Here is a 19,826-nt window from a genome sequence, read left to right on the forward strand (position 1 = left end):
CCTGCTGCGCTTTTCCAGCAACACATTTCCATCTCTGATCTCCAGTATGGCCTCACCTCTTGTTGGCCTATCTACATATTGTGTCAGGAAACCCTCCTGCACACATTGGACAAACACTGACCCATCTAACGAACTTGAGCTATAGCTTTCCCAATCAATATCAGGAAAGTTAAAGATGGTTAGATGGTCTCTCACTGGAGATGGTCATTCTTTGGTATTTGCATGGCATGCTTTTGGGGACTTCACAGGAACTGCACAGCCAGAGGTGGAAATGCTCATCACCACTACCAGCACCTTCCTCTTTTCACACCCTTGGAAGCACAGTTGAAGGCCAACTACGAACCACTTCAGAAGCATGTAAGCCAATAATTGGGCCTCACAGTTGGCTGCTTTTACCCAACACATGACCCAGGGGAAAGGAAAATCACTTCCTTCTTCACAGACAGGCATCTTGAGATGCAGGTGGAGTTGTGATACAGAAAACACCAGTCTTTTATCCAACTGCCATAGGAGGCCATGCCATCAGATACACAAAGATTGTCGCCCAGGTCAGAGCTGTGCCCCAAGTGAAAAGAGAATCCCAGCATTACAGAAAGAGCAAAAACAAATTGCTTGAGAAACTCAGCCACTCTCACAGCATCTATGGAGGGAAAGCAGAATGAATGCTTTGAATCCAGTGACTCTTCATCAGATGATCTGGGTCTCTCAATCCAGGGGTAGGGACCCTACCAATGCACCACAAGAGGGCTCCATCACTAATATTAACCTATTTTTCTATACAATTTGTTTAGAGATATTAGTACATACAGGTAGACTTGAACTCAGGCTTCTGTTCCAGAGGCAGGGACATGGCCACTGCACCACAACAGAATCCATCTCGAATGTTAAATGTAGGTATTTAAAGTGGGACCACCTAAAGATATCAAACATATAATCAAAGGGTAGCAAGACATTTATTCGACAACACAAAGGTTGAAGAATTTAAAAATAGGATTCACATAAAAATAGGATTTGCATAAAATAGAGACTTCTTGCCTTGTAGCTAAGGAAATCTGAAACAATTAAAAGTAGTCAAATCCAGCTCATTCATCCTTGAAACAGCTTCTGATTAGATTAACTCCGACATCGTAGTCACTGCTATGCATGCTGCCTTGGTTGACCCTCCTCATCAATGTCCTGAACCTCAGTCTTATCTTCATCCTAAGAAAATTGCTGTTAACTCATTTTATTTGCAACCAGAGCATCATCCTTTTGTCTGCTCTAGTTATGAAGGGTACAGAATTCAAGTCACCCTTTGTGGGTTGTGCTGTAAGGCACTGTAAGAACAGTAAAGACATCAAAGCCTCATCTTGAGGAGACCTGTGGTCAAAGTGTAATTAATGTTACACCTTTGTTCTGAGTTTCGTAAAATGCAATACTTGAAGGAGGCATCCCTTGTTTCTTATTAGCCATCTCTGCATGACCTAGCAATTATGGGAAAGATGCAGGAACCTCGAAAATAAGAGTTGTGACTCCCCCTGTTACAGGCATGGGAAGGGGTATATGAAGGGGTTTTCTCTCTGGAGAAAATGGCATCAGGAAAAATCCTGGATCCATTAATACTTTGAAGACTGGACATCAAATAGATCATTACTTGTTCCTTAAACAAGCTGCTGACATAAAACCTGTGAGCAGCTGTGACTTTGACAGCCACAGAGATGACATTGCCACTCAGTTGTTGAGTGAAAGTCTTCCTCCAGTAGATGACTTAGTTCAGAGATTATAGGACAGGAAACATCCTTTCCACAGTTAAAGAAAATGAGTGAGGCACGTAGATTGTGGTATAATCATTCTCCTTCATGGACTTTTACCTACTGTACTTGATGAAGTTGTAATTGCTGTCTCTTTTTATGTTGTCTTGGAAGCACCAAAATCACAGCCTCCAGAAATGGCATTCTCCATGTGAGATTTGTCAGTAGGTAATCTGTGGGAAATGTCAGGAAGGCAATACCTTGTAATTCAAGGCACACCTTAACCCCCATATTATAATAAATGAAGCGTCGTATCATACCCTCACAAAGTGTGGCATGGAGGCTCCTCAAATTCATTGTCATGACTCCTTCAGGACCTCTGAGTTATTATTGGATACTCTCATATGTTGTACAACAAAATTTTCATCTTATAGAATTCTGCCAGTCAGCCATCGTGATAGGCTTGGCTTGTGATGTGGAGAAGAGACAATGTACATTTGAGAGAGAAGCTGGCAGCTATGAAGCCTGTTTTCTAGTGCTTGCTTTAGAATGTGATTATGAAATGGGAACTTTGTGCATTTTTAAGTGCCTTATTTTCATTATATTTGCTTAGCTAGAATAGCAATTAGTGCAGGCAATGTAACACTCATGATTGCATGAGGCTGTGGGTTTAAATATGCATTCTTGGACAATGCTGATAAAGTGCACATTGAAGTCAGATGACCGGCTTTAATGAATCAGAGGAGACATAATTACTGCAATTGCTCAGAGGTGCAGTCTGATTTCCAGGAGTTTTTTTTTCCCAAAAAAGGGTTTTTAAAAAAAAGTAATTTAGTCCACCCACATTGTGTGTAGTTATGGCTCAAATAATTTTCAATGAAAATGGCAATGTTAAACTTTATATCAGTGTAAATCACTTGCGGATTCCAAGTGATGCACAATTCTATCCCATCCTTCATATTTTCTTTTGTGTTCCTGCCCCTGGACCCCAACAACTTTGCAGTTTCTTTGCTTACTGAATCCCTTTACATACCAATAACATCCAAACTTTACCCTCCAAGCACTGACTTTGAAAATTCCTATGCCCTTGGTAATGCTATACTCTCCCAATGTTACTATTCCTTTTTTTAAAATTCATTCATGGAATGTGGGTATCATTGGCTGGGCCAGCAATTCTTCCCCACCTAGAAGACATTGCTGACATGTGGAGTCTCAGATAGTCATCATTAGACACTTAACCCAGAGTTTTACGGAATTCAAATTCCACAATCTATCATGATGGGATTCAATTCTAGGTCCCTGGATTAAATTGGCTTGTGATAACACCACCAGGCCATTTCCTTTCCTGTTTGAACCATTCCTGCCAGAGCTCCCAGTCTTTTCCTTTTCATTATGAGCTTCCACCTACTATCTAAAATTTACTCCAGTTATCACCAGCCCCTCAGCAACATAGTACAATAAAGTCCATCCTCAGACTGGAGTTGCCCCCTTTTCCCAAGACTCTCAGGAATGCTCTCTGACCATTACTGATCAAACTATTTGACTGTGGCCTACATCCTAGACACACTTGACAGAACAGTTCTGGTTGTAGCCTGACCTCTGGTCTGTTGTCTCATTAGTACCTTGGGTAGCCTATCTATAGTCTGTGGACTGCTTGCACAAAATCTATCAGATTGACAGCGGTTCAAACCCCAGAATGAAAGACACAGATCCTCTGGTAGGAGTGGGGCCTGACTGACCATGACCAATCTCCTGGGCTGGAATAGGATAGGCTCCTTAATTGACAGTGCTGGTATCCAGTGTCTGACAGCAAATCCCTTCACGCAAGGACCAATCCCCTTTACCTCCACGCAGGGCCATTTTTTTGAGGTACATGCAAAGTATGTGGCAATGCAGTGAACTGCTGGCAGGTCTGACACTGGAGTGCCATTATATACACCCCCTATCTGACGGGCAGACTGACTGTTCAGTCCTCCCCACTGTCATAAGATTCCTATCTACACTAAAAAGCAATGCAAGCCATAGAGGCTGGCAGTCTGAAACGGAGCAATAAAGACCCTGTGCACTAAGAAATTAATGTCACTTACATAGGCTGATAACTTGTAAATCAGTGCTGAGGTCAATCAGTCCTAAGAAAGAAATCTGAAAGTAGCGCAAGCTGGTAGCCTTCAAATAAGCAGTAAAATGAGTGAGTGCTAAGAAGCAAGCTGAGAGCCACAGGATGTACATGTCCATGTGAGTGAAAAAAATAAGCTATGTTCATGAGATAAGTGTCTCCCAGTGCATAACATGAAAAGGCATACAAGTCATAGGTATCCTTGAGCTCTAAAGTAAAGTTTTGAAGGGCTGAAGTGGTATCTGAGTTGGTCCACAGGCAGGCTTAAATGATGCAGTTAGGTTGGTGGTTTGCTAATAATGACTTGTGGGGATAAGTTGGTTGCTGTCTGCAGTGGCTGTCATAGCATGTATATTTCCTGTAAGAGTCGCCAAGTAGCAACAGAAGGCAGGACGTGCCCTTCCCTAAGGGATCAGTTCTGACCATTATACCTATAGATATCAACTCAAATGAGAATAGATTGGAATTCACATTGTCAAGTACTTTGCTGGTATGAATCAGCTATGCCCTTCTTTAGCCCACTCAGGCTGACAGAACCCATTAATTAACTATTTTGATGATATGCAAGTGGTATAGATTTGTGCTGGTTAAAGATTATATATTATAGTTACCAACTCACTGAAAAAGTCACAACTGGTGGATAAGTGTCAAGCATGTAAGGGTTTAAGGCTTTAACCCCAATGTAGAGTTTAAAGCTTTCAGGAATTTTCCAGCACCAGTCACTGGATTTTGATCAAGGACAGCAATCCTTGCTGCTTCTTTCATCTTACACTATGTGAGCTGGCCATGTTAAATTGCCCATAGTGTTAGGCAAAGGGGTAAACGTAGGGGAATGGGTCTGGGTGGGTTGCGCTTCGGCGGGTCGGTGTGGACTTGTTGGGCCGAAGGGCCTGTTTCCACACTAAGTAATCTAAACTAATGTGATCTAATCTAAAACAGAGATCAATTGAAGTGTCCATACTTTGAGACCTGTGGCATACAAATAGTTGTAACACCAATAACAAAAAGGCAACACATTGGAAGTCCTCAGTTAGCAATCTTTATTCATGATTACTAGTCATTTTCTAAGCATACCTACGTGAACAATACAAGGTTTTGAAACTCTTGATCCATTAAGTAAAGCAACTGAATGGTCTATTATCGATCTTCCAGCTCAACAATGACTATTAAACACAATTACAGCAATGTAAAACAATAAATAAAAGGTGTAATGAAGAGGCCACATAGGGATGGTGATGGAGCTAAACAAATAAGATTTATCATGTTATGCCTGAAGACCCAATCCAGAGTCTATTGTATCTTACCTTCATTCTGTCCTTTCCTTTTTTTTTGTTCTTCTTTGCAGTCTCTTATGCCTTCACCATTCTTCTTCTGATTGTCATTATGTACTCCTTCATAAGTGGAGAATATTGACTGTGTTTCACTGGATGAATCACTCCATCCAGAATAGCCTACAATTAGAAAGAATGCATTGCTCTAATGGTTCTTTGCTAAGGAAAGGTAAACAACAATTTGTATTTACATATGGCATTTGCAAAAAATCCAAAAGGACCTTCAGATACCACTTTTTTTGCAGACAACTCTACAAGCTCATAAATCAACAGAAATTCTTAAAAATTAAGAAATTTGGTTTGGAAGTTGCTCATTTTTCCATTCGTACATAGGGTTGATAACTGGTTTACAAAACTCACTAGTAATTTATTTAATCTCTCACAGATGTGAGTTCTTTACAAATCTACATTACTGCATCTGAAAACAGTTTACAGAACACTTTAAGAAACCTACTAGCTATCTATTGTGCACTCTGATTTACATACCAGTCTGAAAAAAACAGTTTGGAAAAAAGTGAATAAAGGTGCCAACATCCTCAAATTGGTTAAGATATATTTTTGCTAATTCACCATTTTGCTAATTTCTCTCTTCCCATTGTACTACAATGAGTTCAGTGATGCCCTCGAGGGAAGACAACCAAGCCAATCATACATGTGACTCTAAGTCAGAGTCCCACACTCTACACATAACTCTGGACTTCCTCTGGACAACTTGGTATGGGGAATAAATACTAACAAAAATATTTTAATCCTTCTAATACAATGTATTTTTTGACAACATTTTATGTCATTAAGCAATGTGTTCAAACTGTCGAAGGAAGAGGACAAATAAAATCAGAAAGGAGCAATTCTTCAAATTGTTTTTCAGAGGCCACTTAGTGGAAGCATTTTGTACTGACGTTATCATTATTTCTTAAATAATGTTGGTAAATTTCCCTTAAATGATTTCATGTTTAATATTAGATATTACCAGGAGTGATAATTTTCATTATGCAAATTTCAAAAAGGCAAGGAACACCCAAAAATGCCAACATAAGTAATATGTAATATTTACATAAAGCTTCAATGTCATTTTTAGCTGAAATTGGTTACAATTTAAGTCAACCTCTCAATGTTTCAATGTCAGAATTTCCATTCTTGGTTTCAAATCGGTTCATAACGCACTTGTGTCACAAGGTGGCCAAGGGGTCCCATCCTAATGGGTCCAAGGCCCTAAACTCTCCCCACAATGTTCAACGCTCCTAGGTTGCCCTCCCTTCATTGTCACTCAACATCTAGAGTCCACCACGCTACATCCTTACTGACCACCACTCCCCTTCCTCACCACCCTCAAACACCTACAAAGTTCTGAATCACTGCAGTTAATTTCCTCATTGGAATAGAGCACATTTGTAGCCAACATTCAACAAGCATGATCAGTGCATGTAGAGTTGATGGCCTCAGATCAGCTGGCAGTTCTCGGAGCAAAAGCACTTCCTGTTCTGAGGAGCAGAAGTCCCACTGCCAACCAACTATCAGTAAATGACTGTAGGGCAGCTGCTCTTCCCCTGGACAGGCTATTGCTAGCTTGGTTTTACACAGGTCAATTAGGGACCACAGTGTCCTGTATAAATTACCCAAGGACGTTAGCCTGTGTCAGAGTTTCCATGAACCACAAGGCATTTCCTACATCAATCCTGTTAATGAGAATAAATGGGAGTCAGAATATGTAAATTACTGAACTCCAAAACTGTCAGTATGAACAAATACTGCTTTCCATTTAGTAGCTTCCAATTTCATTTTACATATGTTCTTGCTTGTGGCTCTCATCAACTGGGCAAGCATTTATTGCCCATTCCTATTTACCGTTAGGAAGGTGATAGCGAGCTACTTTCTTGAGCCACTGCAGTCCATTTACTTTGGGCAGATGTACAATTCCATTGGGGAGGAGTAGGGACAGGGAGGGGAGTTCCAGGATTTTGACCAAGCAACACTGAAGGCATGGTGATATTTCCAAGTCAGGAAGGTGAGCGGCTTGAAGAAAAACTTCCAGATGACAATCTTCCCATGTATCTGCTACCCACGTCCTTTCAAAAATTGTGGTATTCAAGGATTTAGAAGCTGTTGTCTAAGCAGCCTTGGTGAATTTTTGCATTTTATCTTGCAAATGGTATGCAATGCTCCTACTGACTATCAAGATTCTTAGCCTTTGATCTGCCCTTATAGCTACAGCGTAACATGGCTAATCCAGTTCAACTTCTGGTCAATGGTAACCCCTAAATGTTGATATTGGCATTGCTGAATGCATCACTGTCATTAAATGTCAAAGATAATGGTTAGAGTGTCCCTCATTAGAGATTAGTGGCTGGCATTTGTATGGCATAAATGTCACTTGCCATTTGTCAGCCCAAAGCTGAACATTATCCAGGCCTTGCTGCATTCAGACATGTACTGATTCATTGTTTGAGGAGTCGTGAAAGGTGCTGTACTTTGCACCACAATTAATGAACATCCCTACCTCTGACCTTATGATGGAAGGAAAATTATTGATGAAATAAATGAAGCTGATAGGGCCTATGACACCATGGTAGGACACCAATTCCTCCAAAAAAAAGTTAAAAGTTTTCAGAAATGTTGTTCTATTTTTGGATTAAATAGACTGGATTTGTCAGACATGCAGAGATAAAAATGGGAGAAATATCCAAGACACAATTATCCAAACACCTACCTTAAATATTCTATCCTCTGAATGCTGTTGTTGGAATGGGGTGAGATCAGCAAAAAGCCCACCCAGCAGCTGCAGGTGGTCAATTAGATCCATTATTGGGAAAGATTTCAGCATTGAAATTTTCCTGATACCAAGAATGTATCTTGCTAGGGCTCATCATTTAAATGGAGGCAGTCTCCTGGTAGCAGGGTTGGGTCCATACAGGCCTCCTCACCATTGACTCGGTAGTAAACCAGGTTGCATTAGCTATACCTACAGGATATCCCTGTTCACACTCATTGCCTGAGGATGTGCATGGAGTGATTGTTAAACTTTATGATGCTGCAAAGTGTCCCCTTTTGATGTACCCTCTCAGTCTCATGCCTATCTCAACAGTTGCTAGCTTTCAGCTGAGCTGCTAGACAGACATCAATGCATCTTCCTCCTTCCGAGTTCGCTATTTGGACACAGCTCCTGGAGGCAGCTTCTTAATTGGCTGTTTCCCACCACTGTCTCTTTTGGTGTTCTATCTGGAAGTGACACCGCAAATATTGTAACCCTACTGGGATAATCCAGTTCAATGTCCTTGAGAGGAGCATGGTTTTGCTTGTATAGAAAATATGGCTCAGGATAAACTGCCATATAACGTTCTTTAAAATTAAGCATTTCTGCATTCATACTACCCTGCAAGGCATTCATTAAAAGATAAATGGGAAAGGTGACACTACAAATGGATGAGGCAATGATAACCCAAGTCAATGTGTTTGTTGATAAGAGTTCCAGTTGGAATTCCATGCTTCTAGGAATTCTCACGCGTGTCTCTGTTTGAATTGGATGTGTTGTCCCAGTCGAGGTGATGTCCTTCCTCATCCGCATGTGAGGATACTAGTGAGGATGGGTCATGTCTTTTGTGGCTAGTTGATGTTTATGTATCCTGATGGCTAGTTTTCTGCTGCCTGGAACAACACATCCATCCTAAGACAAGCCAAATAGAGTCACGCACGAGAATTCCTAGAAGCATGGCGTTCCAATTAACTTGGATCCTATTTACCACCTCCAGAGAAAAAGAACAGGAAATGACATCACTACAGTAAATGGCATCACCAACCCAAGGTAAGTCAAACATATAAATAGAAAGCGGCTACAACCATCGGTGTTTGATCCGGAGGATCACTGAAGATGTTACCTAGTATGGTGACAAAACATCTGAAAACAAATCTTCAGGCTCAACGAGCAAATCTATATCCAGAACCTCAAGATTTGTAGCTCAAGTTCTCAAAACTCGCTTGTCTTACTCCAATTAAGAACTTTAATGAAAGGCCTATCCTTTTCCATAATTATTTTAAAACTAGTAATCACTAGTCCCAGAACGTTCTTCTACTAACACTTCAATTACTTGCCCTGTCTTAATTCCCGAAAAATGATCAAGTTCTGCTCCTTCTCTAGTAATTATCAATGTAAATATTAAAATTTCTTGAATATATTTTAAAAATATTTTTATTGAAACATTTTTCTTTATAAAATTAGAAAGTTACAAAAACAGAAAAATATAATTTCGTAACATCAAAAACAGTAAACAACTATACTACTCTACAAAAGACATTAAAACTACGCTTATTAAAATCAATAAATAAATAAAGCCGCTCAGTGCAATAGGACCATAGTTCTCAACCTTCAAGAGCATCAATTATTAAACTCAGATTTGTTTGAAATTCTTCCTCTCAGCCTTAGGTTTCTCAGACCAAACTATCATGGCTAGACAAAAACCCTCAGCAAAATGGCAGACAGATCTGCTTCCAGGTAATTTAAAAAGGGTTGTCACGTCTTGTAAAAGTTGTTCATTTTCTGGTGCACCATACTTGTAAAAAAGTCTAAAGGAATGTGTTCCATAATTGAGTTACACCACCCTGACACACCCAGGTGTTTCTCAGACACCCAGCACATGAGAATGTTCTTCCTCACACAAAATCTAAGGGAGGTAAATTCAGCAGACTCAGGAGCAAAGAGACTGGGTCCACCTTGACTTTGGTCCCCATTACCCCCCCATTACTCCTGCCACAGCGCTTCAATATGCACAGAGCCTGTGGCAGGACCACAAACAATGAGTGAGGGTACCTGTTATTTATTTTACATTTGGAGCATATCGAAGATGGGTCCCTGCTTAAATTTTGTAAGATGATCTGGGACCAGATAAGCCCTATGAAAAATCTTAACTGCATAGCATAGGTTTTATTAGATATTGAAATCCTCTTCGCATTCTCACAAATATCTTCCCATGTTTCTGAAGTGATCTCAACTCCTAATTCTCTCTCTCTCAGACCTCATGTAGACACTTGATGTCACCAGAAATCTTGAACACATTTGACAAATTCTTCACCATCCAAACACTATGGCAGTCCCAGTCAATGTTTGGAAAATTAAAATCCTGTACTATTACAAACTTATTATTCTTACAAAAATTTGAGCGCCTCTACATATTTGCTTCTCAATTTCCCTGACTATTGAGGGGGTCTATAATATAATCTCATCAAGGTGATCATCCCTTTCTTATTTCTGAATTCAACTGATATTTTCACAGAATGATCCCTCAGAAATAGCTTTAATTGCAGCAGTAATATTTCTCTTAATCAAAAATGCCGCTCCCCCTCTTCTCTTGCCTCTCTTCCCATCCTTACTATAACATCTAAAACCCAGAACATAGAGCTGTCAGTCCTATTCTTCCCTTTGCCAATGTAAAATTATCTCATTATGGTTTTGGAGATTGGGAGCTTTTCTGCACCTTTTTCCTCATATAGTCAAATTCTATGTGGACACTAACACCTTTCAGCTCCACTTTACAAACATTGCCCAACCTGTCCATCACCTCTGTTGTTAGACTGCTTGTCTGATATATGTTCCTGAAGGAGTTTAAACTTACTGAACTAAATATTGGGAAGAGAAAAGTCACTGCCTTCAGCATCTTACACAAAATACATCCTCTCCCTGACTATCCTGTAGGATAAATCAGATCATTCCCAATCTGCATTTCCTATTGACCCCAAGCTGAGCTCTGAGGCATTATGTTCACAATAGTGATGGACTCAAAAAAACCAGGGCACAAATTAAGATTAGATTAGATTACATTACATTACTTACCGTGTGGAAACAGACTCTTCGGCCCAACAAATCCACACCAACCGTCCGAAGAGCAACCCACCCAGACTACATTTACCACTTCACTTAACACTACTGGCAATTTAGCACGGCCAGTTCACATTACCTGCAAATTTCTGGACTGTGGGAGGAAACCGGAGTACTCGGAGGAAACCCACGCAGACACGGGGAGAACATGCAAACTCCACACAGACAGTTGCCTGAGACGGGAACTGAACCCGGAACTCTGGGGCAGCAGTGCTAACCACTGTGCCACCGTGCCGCCCCACTAATAAGAACAGAAGTAAAACAAATGTAATTTCACAATTCATTGCCCTTTATATATAAATAAACTTTACCAGAAAAAGCAAGTAGCAAATGATGTAAAACAGATGTAAAATCAAAGCAAACCAGAGATTTTCATGGAAGAATAGAGAAAAGTTGAAGGAAATGAGAAGACAGGTGAATAGATTTGAGATTAATCAAGATCCAGATTTTTGGGATTTTCCTACGCTTAGTCTTTTGGCGATCATTAGCTCAGTGGTTAGATGACTCGGAGTGTAGTGCAGAACAATGCCAATAGTGCAGATTCATCACTATGGCTGCTGCAGATCTTAGAGGTCATTCCACTTACTTTATCCCTTGTTTTATGCAGGAGTGAAATTCTTCTAGCTGTATAAACATTTATTTCTTTCCAATGAAGAAGTCCACAGGTACTTGTGAACTGTGGCTATTTACCAACTTATCTAAACAATCTTGAAGTCAATTACCTCAGATTGATAGATGGCTCAGTTCAGTGTAATGCCAACAACTTGGATTTATTTCCTTTCAGACTGACAGACTTGGTATCTGCCTCCTTGCAATGCCTCTGAAAGTGGAAGGCACTGCCATCTAGCAATGACAAGAACTCCAAGAAAAAATGTTCAAGATGAAGCATCAGCAGACTATGATCAAAGGACCTGCCTTTGGAAAGAACACATTATTGCATGTACACACAGTTACACGTTCCCTTTAACAACGCTGCACAGTACAGTAGCAGTTTGAAGTTGCCTGACTTTGTACTTACTTGGCTGGGTCACTTGATTCAACATTACAGCCTTTTTTTTGGCAGTTGAAGATTGGTAAGGAATCGGCAAACCTTCATTACGATTCCTCACCTTCGATTTACTGGGTACTGGCAAATATGTGTCTGCATCTGGATAAGTGAAAATAACAATTTATCAATTTAAAATTATAAATTGAATAGTTTAAACGTTTTTTTTCTAATGAACAAACTTGAATTTATATAACACACCTTTAACAGGACATTCCAATCAGTTCACAACAATGAAATGTTGTTTGTCGTCACTGTTGTAGCATAAGAAACTTGACAACCCATTATGCACAGCCAGGTCCCACAGAAGGTAATGATATTAATGGCTAAATCATTGTCCTTTGGTTAGTAAGGATAAATATTGGTGAATACCACAGTTCTTCTTCAAAATAGCACTTTTGATTCTCTTATTGAGTTTACAATCTGAAAGGTGGTACTTCTAATAATGTACCTTAGAGATCATGTTTAGACCTTATTTGAAAGATAACAACTAACAGCTCAACACTTCCTCAGAACATTTTTTTAAAAATTGATGAATGTGTTTTTCTGGCTGGGCCAGCATCAACTACCCATTCCTAAATGCCTTCGTTATGGTGGTGCTGATGAGGTGTCATCCTGAACTACTACACTCTCAATGTAGTCAGTAAATCCAAACCCAACGACTCATTGTGGGGAAGTTTCTTGTCCTGATGACTTTGAAAACTGCTATCAAATCCCTTCATATAGCCATTTTCTTCTCCAGGGAAAAGACTCTGACTTCTCCAATCTTCATCAGTGAAGGTTCCCATTACTGAAACCATGCTCTTAAACCTCTTCTCCACTCTCTGCAATTCATTCACAGCCTTATCAGAGGGCCAGAACGGATTCCAATACTCTAACTGAGGTCTAACAAGCGAGTCATACAGGTTCAATATAACCTCCTTGCTCTTGTACTGTGTATTCCAATCTAACAAAGCCTGGGATACTGTATGCTTTATCAACTGCTGTATACCTCCTGCTATGCTGATATAGAATGTAGCACCTTCCTTAAAGTGTGTACTGCATTCCACCCTAGCCAGCAGCATACCAAAAAAAATAAGTTGCACTGGAAAACTTCAGCACTGCAGAGGTTTCCGATCTCCAAGGCTAGTTTTCATGTCTGCAACTTTTGAGACACAAGAACAGATCATTTAGAGTATGATGAACTCCCTCACCAGCACAGGACCAAATGCAGCAATGTTAGAGCTCAGAAAAAGCTCTGTAAACACTTACAAAAGCGAACTCCACCAGCAGATTCAAGCACTTTAATGGGTCAAGCGCAGTTAGTTTGGGTGTCAGGCTGACCTTCTCCAGTAGTCTCTAGCATCACAGATACCAGTCTTCAGCCAATTCAATTCATTTCACGTGGTATCAAGAAACAGTTGGAGGCACTGGAAACTGCAAAGGCTAGCGGCCCTAATGACATTCCAGCAATAGTACTTAAGTCTTGTGTTCCAAAACCAACTGCTCCCCTAGTAAGACTGTTCCAGTATCGCTACAATTCTAGCATCTACCTAACAATGTGGAAAATTGCCCAGGCATGCTCTGTGCACAAAAAAAAGTCAAATTCAACCCAGTGAATTAGCGCCCATTCAGTCCACTTTCAATCATTACTAAAGTGATGGATGATGTCACCAACAGAGCTATAAAGCAGAATTTATTCAGTAATAACCTGCTCAGGCCACACAGCTGACTGGTCAGCAATGTCCACGTGCCATTAGTAAATAAAAAATGTTGGTGGTGTCCCAAAGTATTAATTAACCCAAATTTCTGGATTAGCGATCTGATAGCCTTACCATTGTTCTACTACACGATAGGAAGTGTGGAACTCAAAGCAGTTAACCTGCACTTGTAGCCAGAATATTTGTGTGATTGGTCCAGTTCAGCTTCTGGTTAATGGTAACCCCCAGATGTTGATAGTTGGGATTTATAATAGGAATAAATATCAAGAGAAGATGGTTTGGTTCTCTTTTTTGGAATTAGTCATTCCCTGCCACTTGTATGGCACAAATGCGATTATACAAAACCTTCCTGTTGGGTGTGTTGATAGTGACCTGGATGCAAATTATTATGCCCTGGATTTGGGGGAATCCAGTGAGAAAGCAAACTCCACTGTTTTGTGCCTGAAGCTAGAACTGTCTAGAATTGATGCCCATCTGACAAATGGGGTAGCAGGTATCTGCAAGATGTAGTAATGTGTCAGATATCACCAGGAACCTCAGCTGATCCTTGGAAGGAGCAAGAAGAGAAGTCATTCGGGGCCAAAGTGACGTTCGTAGCTGCAGACAAGCAAGAGGGCAGAGTCTCAGTCTTCTGTAGCACTAGTTATTGCTCTTGACAATGTTGATCCATGTTCAGGAGTAGATTCTATGCTGACAATATGGTCTGTGTTGTCCTACCCCTTGGCAATCCCCTCTGCCTTCCTCATGCCAGAGTGATGCCAGGAGAGTGATGATCCCCCTGTACAACAGAGGATTTACCATCCTCTCTCCCCACTATCAGTGCTGAGCTGTTGATGCCTCTATGCCAATGGCAGAGACCCCTCTTCCTCATTCAGCCTTTCATGGGACCCACTTAATTCTTTGGGACTCTCTGGCACCTCATTGTGTTCACTTCTATTCTCCGGATCGGACCCAAGCAATGTATGCAGTCTGTCTACGATCAAAATAAGAGCATTGACTTTAACAATGTTACTTGGCACTGTGAATGGATCAGCTGGAATCTGAAGGCCACCCTATGCTCACCCCAGTAAAGCTCACCACTTGAGAAACCAGCACACTGACTGGTGTCAATATTTTCATCTGGCCAGTTTGAAATTTCAACCCATGATAGCAACATGTTAATTTAATTGAGGAGTTGGAAGAGACAAAAAGCCTAAAATAAATAATAAGAAAAATCTCAAGACTGTAACTGATGAATACAGCACACTTGGAAAAATAAATTATATATTTTGTTTTACAAATTTAACATTAAATCTGAATGATCAATTACTTTTGTTTTTGAGACGGTTTCATTTGCTGTATTTTTTTCAAAGTCTTACATTTACTTAACGTTTCCAACATTCACAATTTATAAAAGCAAAATCTCTCTTGCCTTTCAAAGTCTCTTTCAAATCTTTGTATGGAGCGTGTGAATCTTTGCTCAAAGTCTGTGACTTCAATATCTGAAGACTTGATAAATTCATGGAACATGGCCTGAGAGCAACAGTAAAAAGAAACAAAAAACAGAGAAGCAGTAAGCATCACAAATGCATTTTTTCTTACAGTCAATGAACATTTTTTGCCAAGAAATGGAGGAGGTTGGGAAATGAAGCGTGATTTGGTAAATATAATTGATGATAAGCAGAAGTATGTTTCTCCCCCCACAGGCAGAAAAGGAAACCGGAGAGTAAGATTAATTATTATTGGAATACAGTCCCAAAACAAATGTATTCTTACTATTAAATCTTGGTGAACATAATAACAGAATATGATTTAAAAAAAGGTTAGATTTGTTAGTGCCACCATGCATCAGGAGATAAATACACTGTGTAACTGAGTTTTACAAACCAGGACATACCTCACTCAATTTCTAGTCCATGATAAATTAACTGTTTCAGCAAGGCAGCACTTATTGTACTAAGAGTAGCCCGAGGACATGCAGTGGTGATTTAACATTGATCATGTGTTTGGAGGTTGGGGGGTCATAAATAGCTCCTATAAGTGACCTATGCTTGCGTGTAAAATGAGCATTCTGACAAACTTAAGAACAGCCATCAATCACCATAGTCAATGCAGGAAAGTAGCCAGCTTCTTCACAAATTGAAGGGGCAAAATAAAAGCATTAAAAATTAACTGTCTTAATATTTCTGCATGCGACAGTTTAATTTAGTGATACTATGGAATGAACTTCTAGCACAGGGCATTTTCTTGCAGGAAACCTATACTGATTATTTACTGAGGCTGTTACAACTTTCCTTTACACAATTGCTTTTGAGACAAAAATGTTAGTCCTTATCTCTAACTCTTCAAAATCCAACTGCTGGCAGCATTAATATTGGGCTCAATATTACACTCACTTCCCCATTAGAACACTTTACCTGTGTTCTAGATCATTGCAATCTTACTTCTTTTTGAAGGTTTGATATTTGACAAGAAAAAGGTTGACATGAGAGTCAACAGGATCACCATGAGAATGGAGAGCTCCTTTCAGCTTATAGCTAGTGTGAAATAGGCATGGGTTAAATACAAATTAAAACCCATTGCATTGCACCAGTCAGTTAGTTTCAGATCATTAATAGCCAGGACAGAGGAACTTTACCAGTCCATACATCTCTCAAGCCTGTTCTGCCATTCAACTAGGTTGTGACTGGTTTGCATCCTCATTGCATCTAGTTTCTTTGGTTATAGCAGGAATTAGAAGTAGGGTAAAGCTGTAGTACCTATGAAACCAGGTCAGGAATCGATCAGAAATGACATTTCTACTTGATTGGCATGAGTCTTATTCTTGACCTCAGAATAACACCTACTTGTCACTTAAACATGTTTCACAACTGACATCAGCATTATTTCAGCTGAGAGAAAAACAGAATGTCCTGCAAGCCTGAACTGTATACCAAAGTCCCCAAGGTTAAAGGATAGTAATACAACCCATAATTGCCCAACTTGCAGCTCAAAATTATAGAAGCATTTACCCAGAAATCCATCCTTTGAAGTTTGAGCAATTTATTGGTAGATTCACTTTGGTTTCTTTGACCTGTTGTTGTACTAGTTGTTTGGAAAGGGCCACAAATCCAGAATCAGAGATAGCATCAGCAACTACAGCTATATGTACATTAGTGGTAACGGATTCAAATTTGATTTATTCAATGTCAAGGTTCCATGATATACATCAAGAGTCCTCAAGACAACGGTTTGGGCAATCTGTTCTAAGAAATTGCACCATTCAATTTCACTTCCATCATTGCTATAGATAACAATATATCCAAATGTGTGTCATGTAATTCCATAAATCACAAATCCAAGTACACCAACAAAAGCTATGTTTGATTAGTTCCATAAGATGTGATGCATCAAGGTAAAACTAAATATTGCCTGCTTTAAACCGTAATTAGATTAGATTAGATTACTTACAGTGTGGAAACAGGCCCTTCGGCCCAACAAGTCCACACCGCCCCGAAGCGCAACCCACCCATACCCCTACATTTACCCCTTACCTAACGCTACGGGCAATTTAGCATGGCCAATTCACCTTACCTGCACATCTTTGGACTGTGGGAGGAAACCGGAGCACCCGGAGGAAACCCACGCAGACATGGGGAGAACATGCAAACTCCACACAGTCAGTCGCCTGAGGCAGGAATTGAACCCGGGTCTCTGGCGCGGTTACCACTTTCCATTACCACTTTCTCCAGAAGAATTCTTGCAAGGTTTCACAAAAACATGTCCCAGAATCAATGATAATCAAAATGCAGAGTGGAAGTTTACTCTTTGCCCATGCATGCTGGGATTTCCTAATGCTTTTCAGGCTGTTGGGTTCAGTAAGTATGCAAATAAGTTCAATGTGGTACTAAACACAGTCTGTTGTACAGTTCCAGGATGAATCTCACTATTTGTGGAGTTAGCGGCATTGGACAGCAAAATGCACAATATTATTTGCCTCAATCCTTCTGGGATGGGGAAGAAATAATTTTGATTCCTGACCACTGTTTAGTGAATTCTGATGTAAAATTTGTAACAGATAAGGACAGGATTAAGTCCAGCTGTGATGCCATCTCAGTAGTTTATTCAAAGAGAACCAAGAACATAAAGAAATAGGGATAGGCCATTTCCTGTACTGAAATCTTCCATCATTCAGTATAATCATGGCTAATTAGGGTCAATTCCATTCATCAATCCATTCCCTATATCCTTTGATTCCCTGAGTGCTCAACACTCAGAGATTGTATGCACTATTTGTAAACCATAAGTTACAAACTACATAAATAACAGTTCTCATGCACTGTCACCTGTTTGTTATTCTAAGTAGTCCAAATTTAATTCATTTGTTTAGTAGAATTGGTTTTAAATGTTTGAGTCTGGTGATGGTGCTCTCACAGATTGGCTTTTTCTCCAAAATCTGATGGTTGGAATGCTGTGCTGCCTAACTCGATTTTGAAATCTCCTCAGCTGATTCGGCTTATTTACTCTGTTGCTTTAGATACAACTTTCTTTCAGCAGCATTAGCTGCGTTTGACAATGCAATCTTTTCATTTTTCACCTTTGGGGTCCTGCAGTCAGACGGTCCCTGTCTCGTACGATTTGTCAGTTTGTCAGTCCACTCAAAACACTAAATTTCTTCTGAAATATTTAAGGTTATTACTCCAAACTTTTGATGTGTCTCTGTGAACTTGAGTGGCTTTGGCATCACATCTATTGTGGAATTCAAAATTCACATGCTTGGGAAGATGTTTCAAAAATCTGAAAAACTTATGAAGCTAGCTGTCACACAATTATTGTGCCATAAACCCACAGGTACTAAGATCGAGCCAAAAAGAGATTTTGCCTTGCTCACAAATGAAGCATGTGATATATAAATGAATTTCAAGGACGATTTAATGCCTGTTATGCAGGCCATACATCCCAAAGACTTGCAGACCACATCAAACAACAAATCCCATCGATCATTCACAACAGGCAGCATGCTGATTGTGCTCAATCAGCCTGTGCTTGCGAGTCTCAAAAAATATATCCACCTTAGATGTGCTCCTGCTTTTGGTACACAGACACTTTCACATTGACAAAAGGGAACTGTACGTAAATAGAGATTTTGTTCATAAAGGTAAGGTTTGAGAGTCAGCTAATTGCTGCTGCATCCCCATGGCAACATTCTAACTGCTCAGAATTGACCTGCCTGGTCTGGGAATCAAGATTGACAGTTAACTGTTCTTGATTAGAGTGGTGCTGGAAAAGCACAGCAGGTCAGACAGCACCCAAGGATCAGGAAAATCGACGTTTCAGGCAAAAGCCCTTCATCAGGAATAGAAGCAGGGAGCCTGCAGAGTGGACAGATAAATGGGAGGGGGATGGAGGTTGAAGGGGGCCCCCTTCACCGCTGCTCCCTCACCACCCGACGCCTGGAGGAGAAACGCCTCATCTTCCGCCTTGGAAGGCTTCAACCCTATGGCATCAATGTGGATTTCACTAGTTTCCTCATTTCCCCTTCCCCCACCTCACCCCAGCTCCAACCTTCCAGCTCGGCACCGCCCTCATGACCTGTCCTTCCTACCTGCCTATCTTTCTTTCTACCTACCCGCTCCACCCTCCTCTCTGACCTATCACCTCCATCCCCACTCCCATTCATCTATTGTACTCTATGCTACTTTTTCTCCACCCAACCCCCCTCTCAGTTATCTCTCCATTCTGCAGGCTCCCTGCCTCTATTCCTAATGAAGGGCTTTTGCCCAAAACATCAATCTTCCTGCTCCTCAGATGCTGCTCCAGCACCACTCTAATCTAGACTCTGGTTTCCAGTATCTGCAATCCTTGTTTTTACCTAGTTAACGGTTCTTGCTGCTTCCCCATGTCAATGATGGCCTAACCAATCAGCAACCTCTTCTCATGCTCTTTAAAATAGTGTGCCTTTTCTCAGCTCTTCTTCTGTACTATAATTCTAATGAGAGCAAGATAAAAGGCTTTAATATCCTGTCTCACTTTAGTAATGTTTAAATATCTAAAATTCCAGATCTTCAGTTCTGCCATAG

General features: G+C 40.3%; 1 protein-coding gene across 3 annotated transcripts in view; it reads right to left on the reverse strand.

Moving 5' to 3' along the window:
• LOC122561786 overlaps positions 1 to 19,826 on the reverse strand; it is a 78,410-nt gene that overhangs the window by 24,470 nt on the left and 34,114 nt on the right. For all 3 annotated transcript variants that reach the window (XM_043713946.1, XM_043713945.1, XM_043713944.1), the window contains exons 5-7: positions 15,200 to 15,300; positions 12,062 to 12,190; positions 5,151 to 5,297 (exon numbers count right to left, since the gene is read on the reverse strand). In XM_043713946.1, the coding sequence (XP_043569881.1) occupies positions 5,151 to 5,297; positions 12,062 to 12,190; positions 15,200 to 15,300 (377 nt within the window). The remainder of the gene's footprint in view (positions 1 to 5,150; positions 5,298 to 12,061; positions 12,191 to 15,199; positions 15,301 to 19,826) is intronic.

This window comes from Chiloscyllium plagiosum, chromosome 23 (assembly GCF_004010195.1).
Source record: "Chiloscyllium plagiosum isolate BGI_BamShark_2017 chromosome 23, ASM401019v2, whole genome shotgun sequence".
Lineage (NCBI taxonomy): Eukaryota > Metazoa > Chordata > Chondrichthyes > Orectolobiformes > Hemiscylliidae > Chiloscyllium > Chiloscyllium plagiosum.